At 37.3% G+C, this 14197-nt stretch overlaps 1 protein-coding gene across 7 annotated transcripts; it reads left to right on the top strand.

Annotated features, from left to right (window-relative positions):
* Positions 1-208: 208 nt before the first annotated feature.
* arfgap1 (ADP-ribosylation factor GTPase activating protein 1) lies at positions 209-13845 on the top strand. Of its 7 annotated transcripts, XM_085273689.1 has the most exons (14): positions 209-418; positions 3685-3755; positions 4157-4266; positions 4581-4752; positions 5004-5104; positions 5211-5297; positions 5753-5867; positions 5966-6022; positions 7246-7278; positions 7486-7515; positions 8174-8230; positions 9577-9636; positions 10095-10150; positions 10269-13845. In XM_085273689.1, the coding sequence occupies exons 2-14, from the start codon at positions 3696-3698 to the stop codon at positions 10606-10608; spliced, it is 1278 nt and encodes a 425-aa protein (XP_085129815.1). In that variant the 5' UTR covers positions 209-418; positions 3685-3695; the 3' UTR covers positions 10609-13845. The 7 variants fall into 7 exon arrangements, with proteins under 7 accessions (XP_085129815.1, XP_085129817.1, XP_085129820.1 ...); XM_085273691.1 differs by lacking the exon at positions 9577-9636 and having other exon boundaries at positions 10101-10150; XM_085273690.1 differs by lacking the exon at positions 7486-7515 and having other exon boundaries at positions 210-418.
* The last annotated feature ends 352 nt before the right edge of the window (positions 13846-14197 follow it).

Here is a 14197-nt window from a genome sequence, read left to right as displayed (position 1 = left end):
TGCTGCTTGATAAATCAGACAATGATAGCAGAGTGCTGAAATGTGACCTTATTTATTTATTTATTTACAAACTGTATTGTCGTCGTCGTGGTTGTGGACTGTGACTCAAAAAGAAAAAAAACCTCAAACCCCCACACACTCCAGTCCAGTAACAAGCAGCAATGAGCAGGTTAAAGGCGCCATTAAAATGCAAAAGAAGAAGAAGAATCACTCCCATAATGCATTGCATTGCCAACGTATGCAAACAGGAACATGGCTACCGGTGTTTAACATCAGCATTCTTGAAAAATTATCTTCTCCCTGACCGACATAGTCTGTGATACACCAGCTTTTGCTGATCCTCCGCGACAGGAGAAAGGTCGGAGTTTATCAGTAGACTTTGGAAACAGCTCCTCGCTTCTTCGTCGGTCACAGACAGGTAACGGGTCAGTTAGCTAGCTCCCGGTGAAGCTAACGCTACCAGTGCTGCTAATCTCGTCAGTTCATTTAAATGTTATCATCGCTGTCATCTCCTTTTGGAGACGGACTGTGAATCATTAGTCAAAACAAGACGTGGAAAACACACCAGTATACTTTTATACCTGTGCTGTGAAACACACACATTAAGCCCCTGCATGGGGGCGGTAGTTTTTGTGTCTCCCAGAGCTTTGACACGTCTGCACCTCAGCTAAAACTTAATTGTCATGTAACTCGTAATTTGACTGTTAACTAGACTGCTGCTTGCTTTTATGCTTTATAGGGAGAGCAATGTAACAGCGTATAATGACGTATGTTTATGGTTTATAATTAAGCAGCTTGTTTGCCAGTTATCGTAGATGTCTGCCTTTTTTTCATTCAGATCGCAGTCGCGTATTGATCAGTTAAACAAGCGTGAGGGGGAATATGTTAATGTCACAGACATAATGCTGACAGAAAGAGACTAATGCTGAAAGAAAAAGAAAGGGCAAAATGTTCTGGAGTGACGGTGGAAGATCGGGTCCTGCTGAAGTAGGAGCACCATTTTCAGTAAGCAAGCACGGTAACAATGTGGCATTTAAGTCACCGAGTGGAACTACACACTCGAGGAACACTACATTTATTTACACCGAGACCACTGCCCCACAATCTGCCCCCAAAGCACAGCTAACCAGGGCTGAAGGCGAGGAAATTAGAATCTAGAGATGTGGCAGAAATCACCACAAGAACCAAACTTCAGACTTGGTAAAGGTCATGGTAAAATAAGTGCATTGGTGGCAAACATGAGGTCCAGGAGGCCAGAAGTGACCCAGCAGACTCCCAATTTGGATCTCTGGACCATCTGAACAAGTAAAGGAGGGCGTAACTCTTGAACCAAGTTTTATAGCTTTTCTTCCTGATAAGGTCCTCCCATATGTTTATTCATTGTGTACCTAAGCTCTTAAGTGACAGAAATGTGCCTGTTTTTTTTTTGTTGTTGTTTGTTTGTTTTTTACATTTTATTACTGTCTTCTATAGATGGTTCAGTGTTTTGTTTTGTTTTTCCTTCTTACAATGGGACTACAGTACAAATCAATAACATGTTTTCTATGACTTGATAAAACATCTATAATTGCAGGAGCTACCATTTTTTTTCTGTAATTATACAAATGTATTTCTCACAGTTTAAGCCCAAAAAGTCCTGCTGACAGATTTTTCATTTACTACAGCAGCATTTCCTTATCACGCAGAAAGGTTTATGGATGCTGTCGAATTATTAACATATCTCAGAGATTAAAAGTGTAGTTAAACTTCTTTACACTGACAAAAAGAAAAGTTTCACTGATGGAAGTGGGCTGTGTGCAGCCCACGATGTAAAATGAGTTTGACCTTCCTGCACTAAAGTAAGGGGTGAAAGTTAAAGGGGAAAAAATAGTTATAACGAAGGGAAATGTTTAAAAATGAAATGTTACACCTATTTCAGTTTTTAAAAGGATTTAGGATTTTCAGAAGACTTGGGTATAACAGTATTTTGTTATGAGAGAATATAATAATTTTGAGGAGTACTCGAGTATGAGAATATACTGATAAGGCAATCAATTGCTGAGAGGGGTACATAGAGTGAGTGAGCATGGGAACAAAGTGTATATGATGAGTTGTCAGCGTAATCCTGTTTAATGAAACCAGATTATATTTGCAAGCCGTCTGCCAGCCAGTGAATAGCCAAAAGCATTGCCAGTTGTTATTTGAAAATACTCAGGCTTTGTAGGATATCTTTTTTTTTTTTTTGCTAAACATGTGCAAGACTTGGTAGATGTTGCTTCAGGTAAAACTCAGATGTCTGGTTTACCCTGTTATGTAATATCAGCATCTTTTATTATTGAACAGATTAGATAGGCAGTGGATTAGCCAGTCAAGCAGACTTATTGTCAGCATTTTTTATTTTTTACAGCTCATTAATCTTCATGACCTTTATTAATGTGTAACAAGGAAACAAAGGCAGGGTTGTATTTAAATACATAGGCATGTCTGGTCTGCATACAGTAAAGGCATTTGGTGTTTATTTGCTACTGTATCTGACAGAAAATGATGCATTTTTTCTGATAAAGAAAACAGATGATATGCTTGTTTTGAAGTGGTTTACTCAGTGGTTGGGAATTTCCGTTGGTTCTGGCTAAAACGTCTGGGGAGGGCGGATCAGTGAATACCCTAAATGGCATTCACTGATTCACTGGTTTCAGCTTCTCAAATATCATAATACTCATACTTTTCTTTTATTAGTAAACTAATCAGTTGGAAAAACAAAAAACAATTCCACTTACTTTGTCCTATTTCCATTAATATTTATGAAAGTGTTAATCTTTAAAAATGGGTACCAAAAGTGCAATGAATGACATTATAAATGGTTAAATGATGACCTGATATGGCGGAGCACTGCAGTTTAAACAATACATTTTGTGTTCACTGATGGTAATTACTACATAAATCTATTAAGTTTGTTTGAGGTTGTGGCGAGAAGCTATAAGAATCATTGTGATTGCTGCTTGGTGCATGTTGGGCAGGGGTCTAGTTTGATGCTGTCTCTGTGCCGTGGTCAAAGATAAAAACGTGAAAACAAAGAAGCTGTAGGGGTTTCATGATTGTAAAATGGTGTGGCTAAATTACCTGCAGTAGCCTCCCACATTGTGCATACTTACTGCCAGATGCAGCAGAAAATCAGGTGAATATTTGATAATTCATTAATGCTTTAATTTGAATTCACAATAAAATGTTAGATTCATTCTTCCTGTGAACAAAAAGCATTTAAAAAGTTACATTTATAACATTTTTCATATAAACTTTTACAGTTTGTCAGCAGTAACTCGTGGTTTGATGAATATTTGGTTGAATTTTGACCTCTTACTGCAGCTTTTTTCTGTGTGTGTTTCATGGCTGCAGCCTGTGGAGCAGGTTCAGGTCCTTTAAAGTTCATCATCTAAACATTTCCTCTGATTGCTGTCCAGCCTTTGGATATGTTGGTTCAGTTTCACAAATTAAACCTGCCCTCTATAATAGAATACAAAAATAAAGTGATACTCCAGTGAGACTGTGTGATTTCAGTGTGGGAAACAGATGATGGGTATTGGTGGCATTTAATTAGTTGCTTAGCAACATGAAGTTGGGTTGATGAGTATTAATTCTCAGGGGTTTGTATTAGTATTTTTGTTCCAGTAGTTGTCTTTAAGATGATCCTCTGCAATTTTGTTTCAGTGTGAGTCATCATGGCGAGTCCAAGGACCAGAAGAGTTCTGAAGGAAGTGAGAACTCAGGATGAGAATAATGTAAGTCCTTAAAGCTTCTGATCCATGTGGCTTAACTTCAGTTCTTAACCAAAATAATCTCAGCCCACCGGAACGTTTTTATTCTACTTTACAGAGAAGATAGCAGCTCCTTGAGAGGTTTCACTTTTGCACTATCGTCCTCTAAATGGCCCCAAATAAATGAATCACAAGAGGGCACACATTCTAGTTTAATTAGAGAAGGTTATTTCTAATATTCAGATCACACATTAGGAAAAACTGTATCATAGAGTTTGTTTGTAAGAACATTAGTTGGCTTTTTGCTGGAGAAAATCAAATGAAGAACTCCAGGGTATATCATTGAATATGAAGTGTGTTGTTGTTGTTGTTGTTTTTTTACCTGCTTATATTCATCTGTTTTTTTTTTTTTGGTTTTTTTTCAGCTGTGTTTTGAGTGTGGAGCTTTTAACCCTCAGTGGGTTAGTGTGACATATGGCATCTGGATTTGTCTCGAGTGCTCTGGCAAGCACAGGGGCCTGGGAGTACATCTCAGGTAACAATGTGATGAGTCATGGTGTCTCTTAACTTTAGTCACATTTTTGTGACATTTGGCAAACTACAAAGACATGTTAAACTTTGAGATAAGTTTACTATAGTAAAATAACATACAAGTATTAGTCAAAAAAATACATTTTAATCAAATGCTCTAGTGTATATATGGATTGGTTTTGTGAATATGTTACATTATTGGAAGAACATTGTTTACAAGCAACAGTCCAGAGTAGTCTGTGTATTCCTTCAAATGATCACAAAGAAATTGTTACAGCCTGATAATATGCAGTTTTATCTTTCCTTCCCCGTCTGCAGTTTTGTGCGCTCGGTCACCATGGACAAGTGGAAAGATATTGAACTGGAGAAAATGAAAGCAGGTGGAAATGGAAAATTCCGCTTGTTTCTTGAATTGCAAGATGATTATGATCCAAACTGGACTCTGCAGGAGAAATACAACAGCAGAGCTGCTGCACTCTTCAGGGACAAGGTAAGCTTCACACTCAGTTCTTAATTATTCCTGATGCTTTTTTTCTTCCAGTAACCCACTCACAGAGGACCGGATAAAACATAATGGAATAGAATAGCCCTTTATTGTCATTGTACATGTACAACGAAATTGTGGTTTAAATTATAAATGTATATCCTCAGTAATGAGATATATTTAGCTTGATATGTTTAGATATAATGCTTTCCAGTTTGCGCTAACATCTTCACCCTTGTTCATCACTGCATTGACAGGTCGCAACATTAGCAGAGGGAAAGGAGTGGTCCATTGAGACCTCCCCTGCAAGAAACTGGACGTCCCCTCAACCCAAAAGCACTCTTTCATCCTCTCATCGGTATGAATGAAGGAGATTTTAAACTTACTAATGCTGGGTCTGATACTAGATAGAGAACAGCAGGCATCAAAACAGCAAATTGATATTTCTGTAATGTAAAATTTAGTTCTGGAGGATCTGGACAGAACTCGGCGAAATCCAGTGATAAAGCTTTTGAAGACTGGCTGAGTGATGATGTTAACTCTTATCAGAGGTAGGTTTCTAAAGTTTTTTATAAACATTAATATGGCAGCAAATGACTATTTGCTATGCAGAGATACATAGTGTATATCAGTGACATCTTTGGCAGAGAATAAGGTGTCATTCCTGTAATTATTGGTGTAACTTCATTTGCGCATACAAGGAAAAACATGAACGTTAAAGCTATATCGCAAACTACAGTGTGGAGACTTTGAGAGATAATTCATAATTATTTAAAAATGCCAGCTTGACTTCATATTTATGACTGTATCTTGATTTATTGTCTCTCATGTACACAACCTTTCTGGAAATGGATAAAATCCAAAGTAATGAGTGACGTTTGAAATGTTATTGCCCTTGTCTAATATCTGAAATTTTGCTAATTGTACATTTAAGTTTCCTTTATGAATCTTTGTTCTATTGGCTTGTGTACATTCAAAATAAAAAAAATCTTTCCTGCTTTTTCAGTGGAGGTGGTTACAGTGGGAATCAAGAGAACCGGTACGTTGGATTTGGCAACACAGTGACCCCAGAGAAGAAAGAAGAGGACTTCCTGAACAATGCCATGTCCTCTATTTATTCAGTAAGTCAAGACACACTTTTTTGGGGGGGTGGGCTGAACTGTATTTTAATTTTTTTTCTTTCTTAATATAACTTAACTTTTAAACATTTTATTAACAGGGTTGGAGCAGTTTTACTGTTGGAGCTAGCAAGTTTGCCTCTATTGCCAAAGATAATGTAAGTGACTTCAAACAAAGGTTAACTCATTCAATTTAATAATAAACTGAATAGGAAATGTATTCATTTTGTTTTTCTCAATGTGATACCAAAATCAACAAAAGCAGGCATTTTTGCATAAGCTTATTGAGAGCAAGATGTCTACACTATTTTAAGTGAGGTGTTTGTATTGTAATAGCTGGGCTCTACCCTGGGTTGTCTTAACCTGATTGCTGATGTCAGGCTAAGTGGTCACACATGGCTGGATGGCAAACTATAATTCTGGAAAAACATGAAGAGGCAGAAATTAACACAGCTCCTGCAGAAAAAGCAGTGGTTTGAGTGAAAGTAAGAGGAAATGCACTGTGTGAAAGTGTTTATTTAAATGTTTTGATCAGTTAGACTGGAAAAAATTACTATGAAGGTTAAACTATTTGAAGGCATTGAAGGAAAGCCATCAACAGCGCTGACTGTCTAAGAAGTTAACACACTTATCAGTATCACAACTTTATCATTAAGACACTGCCCATTGTAATCTGATAGATTATTCTATTAAATTAATGGTTAAATGTGCATGTGACAGTTTTAGTTTTAATCATTTTCAGCTGTGTAAACCCATTGGTGTGTAATTGTCAGAGAAAAACAAACGAACCAAAAAAACAAAACAAAAGTATAACTTTAGAGCCTCCTACTGTCTGCCTATTGAAGTCCAAAAGACCTGCCAGGATTAGTGATGCTATTTCCTGGAGAAGTGATTGGCCAGTAGGATTTCATACCTGTTGACCTCTAATCTGAAACCCAACCTGCTCTGAGGCAGGTTAGGTCTGCAGCCTAAGTTACTATGGTGATATACCCTAGAAAGAAGTTAACCCTCCTTCCCCAGGGTTAACCCTGAACTTGCCTGGATAAAACAAAAACCTGCTTTGCAGTACAGGCCTCTGTACTGAACATCTTAAATCTGGCCCTGAGAAATAGAGTCCATAGCATAATAATTTAGCAAGAGTAAAAATGAACATTTTTCCAACTAACAGAACATTTTAAAAGCTAAACCAAAACAAGCCAGTACACTCTGGACATTACCGGAAACTAATAATGCCAAAAAATTAAAAACTGAAAATAGAAAAACTATAAATCTGATCCACACAAAGATGTTTTATTTTCATAGAATTTATGTTGGGCATTTAACTTGTGTATTTAAAAAAACAAAACTTTAAATGGTGATTATTTTTGTCCCTCTCATGCAGACAACTAAACTTGCAAACCAAGCAACCTTAAAGGTAAGTCTATCGCATCTCGAGTAGCCAGTTATTGCTCCTGTTAATAAAGGTTTTTGACTCTTCTACAGACTGTATTAAGTAGTCTCCTCTTTCTTTTGATGGTATAAGCATGCGTATGCCATTTGCTTGTAAATATTTTAATAATATAAACCTACAAGCAATAACTGTATTACTACTTTACTATCTCTTTGCCTTCTGTGGATCTAGTTAAGGGGCTATAAAGCGCCCCCAGAACCGGTAAAGCAGTTTGTAAATGCATGGTGCTTCTTTTATATCTTTTTTTTTTTTTTTTTAATATGTATCTACCATTTTTGTTTTTTCAGAATTATTGTCTGCTTTTTAGTTATTTTTTTTAACACTTTTAAAGAAACCTTTAACAAAAAATGTTGTCAGAATTGTCGTCTCCATGTGCTTCTGTTTGGTTAAACACAAGGCATTTTGTCTCTTCTCATATTTGAATTTGGAATATATGGATAACCTTTAGGACAAATGGAATAGGAGTGAACAGAAGCACTGTTCACTCACATCCACTGATTATGGGTTATCCTTTTTATGCATGCCAGTGTTTGTGTTTACTGCTAACAGCGCTGAAGAGGGACAATGGTATGCAAACACCTGATTGGTTTCTGTGAAAAAACGTGGGGAGTCCTTGATGCTATTCTGTAGAATTGAACACACAGAGTAAGAAGCAAAAATATCGTAATATTTGGGGTTATAGACGTGCCATGCTGCCAGTGTCTTGAACCATTACACCCTCTAGTGCTTGTTCAGTGTCATGGTGGATGAGAATGCTCAGGCTGCATGCTACTGCAGAACAAGCAGCTCAGTGTCTTGCAGTACTGTGAATGTTAAACTGTTTCATTCAAGTGAACTCTCCTCTCTGACTTCCAACTAGGCCACTGAGTTAGGACAGACATTAAATGAGAATGTTATCAAACCTACTCAAGAAAAGGTAACATTGATGTTTGAAGTTGTTGATTTGGTGGTGGGATGCAGTGCTTTTAGACACGAAACAGCTTCAGATGTGAATGTGCTATTTTCTCCGCTGCCTGTCTGTGCCAGTTTATCTGCTGTATGCCAACTAACATTAAACGACAAACCTGTAGTTTCAAAGATGGAAGGGGGGGGGGGGGGGTAAACACAAAGCTTTGTCTCTCTCTCTCAGTCAGTGACTCAGCTGTGGGATTTGCAGAAGCGTACGACTGTGAGCTGTTTATTTGGGAACATGTGTGAGTCAGTGTGAACTGTCACTGGATCAAGCCTATAGCACAAACATTTTTAACAGCCAAACTCTTTGTTCACGTCATGTCTGAGTTCAAAGTCTCCAGCTTTCAGTGCACAAAATGACATCACGACTATTCTACTAGGTTTTGGTGTTGCTTTACTGGAGCCATTTTTATGTTCTTGAATCAGTGACAGCCGCAGTGAATTCCCTATAAACAGACAGCAGCATGCATAGATTCTGTAGGCAACAGACTATTTATTTATTTATTTTGTACCATAAGCTTCCTGAAAATTCGTGGCTTGTTTTCTGAGTGCTGTTAAGGCTCAAAGCTGTTACGCTTGAGCTGGTTTTGGTTGCATTCAGGTCAAAATGCAATCTCAAAACCACCGGCTGTCTGCTCACAGTAAACAAGACGTGATGCATCCTGGAGCTCTTCATTTGAAAGCCACAGCTCGTTACCTTTGGGGATTTGGTGTGTCTGAGCTTTGTTGTTGTTGTTTTTTTTCTCTTTCTTTTGACATCATGTAATATTAGAACACATGTTACCATTTTTGCAGTAATAGTAAGTGTTTTTGACACAATGCTTCTGCTTAGCAGATTTAACTGCCAAGTGAGCAGCTCCTGGATGTCATCTTTTTAAAAAAAAAGAAAAAAAGAAAACAAAAGTATTTTTCCTTTTTTTTAAATTTTTTTTTTTTAAATTCAATTCCAGCATCAGCAGGGTAATTGACTTTTCAATCTTAACTGTTACACATAGAAGGGTGCCTCTTTTTACCATGCTTTGTAGTGATTTATTCTCTTTGAGTGGACCGACAGAAACAAAATGCTTTTGTCTTTTAATGTAGTGTTGGCAATATTAATTTAATGTATCTGTAGTCTGTGCTTTTTTTTTTTTTAAACACTCTTTACTGTCTTTCTTCTTCTTCCTCTTCTTTTAAAACATCTGTGCTGTTTAAAAAAATAAACAAAAAAACTGTATTGTTTTTTTTCCACAATCAAAAATGAGCTCTTCACCACGCATTTAATTAGACTGTTGTTTTTATTAGTTTTTAACAATAATTTGGCTCGTCCAGGTGAAAGATGGCAAATTGCTAGATGAAATGGCAGTCAGCATCACTGGGCTGGCAAACAAGGTAGGAATGGCAGACATCTGCCACACTGTGCTGATGCAAAACCAGTCTCCCAAGTGAGGAGCAGTAGCCCTGGCACTGCTATTGCAAACAGTATCCAAAACTGCCGGAGCCCCCCGATACACTATACGCTCTAGTCCTCCAAGGAGACTGGTTTTGCAGTGCCGTTAAGTTTGAACTATACTAATTACATTTAATTTCTTGTTTTTCTTGCTGCCATTTTGTTGTGGTGGTGAGTACATGATGTAAAAGAGTTAGAAAATGTGTTTTTGTGTCATTTTAATATTACTGCCTTGCTAAAACTAATTTGTTTGATTGTGTAGTAAAAACTGATTTGTCGTAATGGACTTGTTAGGACTTATTATTTTTTATTACGTTATTCTTTGACCTTTGAATGAATGAAAAATAAGGTATTTTACATGTACAGGTACACTTACATAAATAGTTTATTTCCTCCTTAGGTTCAGGGAGCTGGGTCAAAGCTGACTAATCTGTTCTCTGGAAAACAAGAAGATGGGTAATAAAAAAAAAAAGCTTAATACACAATAAATGAAATGTTTCATATTCAGAATCCTAAGCACTTTGTGATGCAATGCTGTAAGCTATGGCCTGTAAAAGCATTTCTTTATGTTCAGGTCTGCTGGTGAGAGCTACCAAAACATGGATGCCACTGAGGGATATCAGGGTAGTTCTAGCCAGCCTGTTGCAAGGGACTTCTGGGAGACCTTTGGCAGCAACAGCTCCTTAAAGGCTAAGAAATCTCCCAGCAGTGACAGCTGGACCATTGCAGATAATTCTGCCAAGAAGAGCTCTGACAGTTGGGACAATTGGGGCTCTGAAGCAGCATCCAACAACAAACACAGCACAGAAGAGAGCTGGGAGGCTTGGGACAACAACTGGGAGAATGCAGATGGTAAGACAAAGAAGAGTCCCACGAAACCTGCTGAGGAAACCTGGGAGAACGCAGACTGGTAGTGACCTCACAAATCTACATCTTCTTACCTTTTTTCCTACTCTGGCATTTTTCCCTCTGACTCTCTCTGTTCATCTCAACGGCACTTACAGGGAAAGCTCCATTAGCTTTGATCCTGTTAATGCATTTAAAATATATTTATTATCCTAGAAGCAAAAGAATGAAGCCCAGGGATGAGTTGAGCTCATCATGAGACGACTATTCATAACTTTACTGAATATCAGTCCTGTATATTATTGTAAATCGTCCTTATTAAAGGGAATTGAGCTAAATCAGACCATAATGTACTGCCTGGACCTAATACTCTTAAAGGTTAAGAAGCCAGTGTTCATACTGGATCGCAGGTTTAATTTCCGTATTAAAAAAACAAAGCATGAAAGAGAAAATCTGATGTTGTAAATTTGAACCCTTGTAAATACAGTATCACCATCTAAACACTAACAACTTTATGTTCTGTGTTTAATCAGGTTTGGCCCCTTAAACATTTTCATCTCTGTTTTGTAAAATGGATCAAAAATACTTTTTCACATAATAAAGTTCATTCCACCTCGTGTTTACCATTAATCAAAATCTCTTTGGTCACGTACAGTTTAAATAAAATGATCTGATGTATAATGAGTTGAGAATAAATCTCCCTCATGGTATTAATTAATTTCATTTTAATGAGCAAGTAGCTTTTTTTTCCCTTTCTTTCCATCTTCCCAGTAGAGACCTGCAGATACAACACTGTCATGTTATCTGCACCAGCAAAAGTGCAGATAGGCGAAGGCAACAGAACGCTTTGAAGTTTGGCATGTCTAAAAGTTAGTAACTGCCATTCTGCTAAAACGGCTGCTTTAGGGTAAATCCAACTTGAAATCAAATTTTCATTGAATTTGACCCCCGTTTTGCATTTGCGAGCTTTTTAAGCCCTTTGATTGGTTGGATGAGTTAACTTTCAGTCAGCACAACCTGTCTGTAGGCCCAATTCACACTAAAATGTTCTTTTAAGCACATCCAACATCATATTTTATTTTATTTTTTGTTACACATCCTTTCAAGTAGTGTTGCTTTATGTTGCAACATTGTTTTTTTTATTTGCTTCACTGCTTAAATTAAACTGCTAAATAAATATGCCCGGAATACCTGCCAATGCTAGAATAGAATGGGGGTGGTATTGCAATATTGTGTGTTTTCCTCTCATTCTGACCTCAGAGCTGTTTGAAGTGACTTGAAACAGAATGAACTTTCCCATTAGAGTTCATGCAATCAGATCTGGCTGCATTCACTTGCAATGTGGTTTAGACTGGGCTCAGGTTGGACCAGGTGTTTTGATCAAGTTCTCTTATTAATGAATGAATAAATAAGAGTAATCACTCATATTATTAAACAAAAGAAAATGTATTTAAAGATTTCTAGTTTTGTTTTCAAGAGACATATTGTGAAATTTTTAATAAGTCATGTCTAAAGATGATATACAGTTTATTGTAGATAATTTCACACGAGAGTTCCTCTTTGCTGGTTATACTCTGTGTACTGTATGCAAGGGTGATGGTTGTGTGTCATTAATTGGACACAAGTTTGGATTTTTAGACTGTTTTATTATCAGCTCGTGACCATAGCTGGTGACAGGTCATTGTAGATTTTATCTCATACGAAGCATCTCTGTGTCGAGTGTTGTTGCACTGTGGTCGTTGTTTATATTACGAAGATTCTGTGTCACCGATATCTCTACACTGTATTAACATCTGAATTGCGGGGTAATGCTAATGAGGCTCATTATATGCTGGATGCTTTGATGGTCATAGCTCTCAAATGCTTGTTATGAATTAATTTAATCAACCTAGTGCATCCCTCGGTCAGATTAAATGGCAGCTGTGCTCACGTTGTTCATCAGAGATGCAAATGCATTTTTGAAAAGTTCATGGTTACAACAAGCGGAAATGTAATCAGTGTAAAATTGGGCTCTAGTAAGGTGTCTGGGTTGAAGTATAGGGCAATTTTGCATCAGCTAATTTCTTATGTGGCCTTTCATTTCCTGTAACCCTGTAAATTTGTTGCTTTTCATGCAAAAAATCTCCTCATACAACACTAGTTTAATGTCACTAAACCAATTACAACTTCAGGTTTTGCTAATATCAAAAGTAACATGATTGATTTGCATTTCCTGGTGCTTTTATTGGCCAATAGTTTACTCCTGCAGACAGTCCTCATTGGACACGAACACTTAGCTGATTGATTATTGAAGAATAAATGCTCCATTACCATTTTCCTACCTCTAAGAAGTCTTTGCTTTACTGCCTGGGTTAATTTAGTGAACATGTTTTATTTTATTTTTCTTCATTCTTTAGCACTGTTTTATTGTAGACCTTATCACCACTGGTAGTGTAACAGTAAAGCAGCAAATATGAGTCTACAGTGTCAGTCTGTTTTCAGTGATAATGCGGTGCTGTAAAGAAAAAAAAAATTTAATAATCACTCCTGGAAGATTTGTGTTGCTAAACCTCTGCAGTCGTGTTCATGTCTGGTCATGTGATCAAAGCCTTAAACAGCTGTGTTTGCTTTCTGTTGATACTGGTGCCACTTTACTTGTGTATATGTCAGATAACGTCAAATGATTCACTGTTACCCTCAACTTTTCCCTGTATTACTGAAGTATGTCAACTGTTTTATTATTATTTTTAACTTTATTATGGCATAAAACTGACTGCCAGTAAATGGATAAATTCTTTTTGATCTGCTCTCACTGTATCTAAACTGTTTAGTCCTGATATACCATAGTTTTTCTTTTAGTGAATCTCTTGCTGGGGTTACTAGTAATTGATTTTTGGATGATTTGCAGAATTTGTTTGTTATCAAAATGCATTTAAATGACTTAAAATATTTTTTTCTCTTTTTTTAAAAGAACTGATTGTATTTTTTTGCCACATGAAGTGAGTCAAATTCTGAACTTTCCAGAGCAGCAGTTCTGCTCATTTTCTGTGCCTGTGGATAACTTGAGAATGGGTATGTCTGTGTTTGTTGACTAAACTAATAATTATGTCAGAAATTGATGTCATGCATGAGATGTTATGTGATGCTAAAAACATTCAGTTGTTTCCTAAGTGAATTTAAGTGCAGTCGTCTGCTTGACCCTTCAAGTTTCACCAGCAGACATCCTGAGGTGAGCCAGTGTTACCGTACCCCCTCCCCCAAGGCTCTGGATATTTCTCCTGTACACATGTTTCTGTGTAAAATTAAAGAAAAAAATGTGTTGTGAATGCTTTTGTGGTGCAGTCTTCTGTTGATTGTGTGGATAGATGGATGGACGGTAGTGGAGGTGACAGAGTTCAAGGAGGATCTTTGCACTGTCATGACAACTATGTTACCATCACATTTGTCCAGGTTGCTGCAGACACAGATGTGCTTTGAGCGGTCATGGGAGACATTCAAAACCGTGAAACAGCAGAAGCGTGAACATACATGGTGCACAAGAGGAACAGAGATCTAGGATTCCTCTACACTCGTAGAAAGACCTACAGCAAGAGAGTTCAACTCCTTGTCTGTGTGGTGTTTGCATGTTCTCACTTGTGCCTAGGTGGGTTATTTGAGGTTTTCCAGCTTCCTTCATTC

Source organism: Mchenga conophoros, linkage group LG5, assembly GCF_057382185.1.
Source record: "Mchenga conophoros isolate Kocher_MC1m ecotype Shallow Benthic linkage group LG5, M_conophoros_male_GT1.1, whole genome shotgun sequence".
Taxonomy (NCBI): domain Eukaryota; kingdom Metazoa; phylum Chordata; class Actinopteri; order Cichliformes; family Cichlidae; genus Mchenga; species Mchenga conophoros.
Note: the sequence above shows the minus strand (reverse complement) of the source record. Positions and strands in the feature narration are given on the sequence as shown.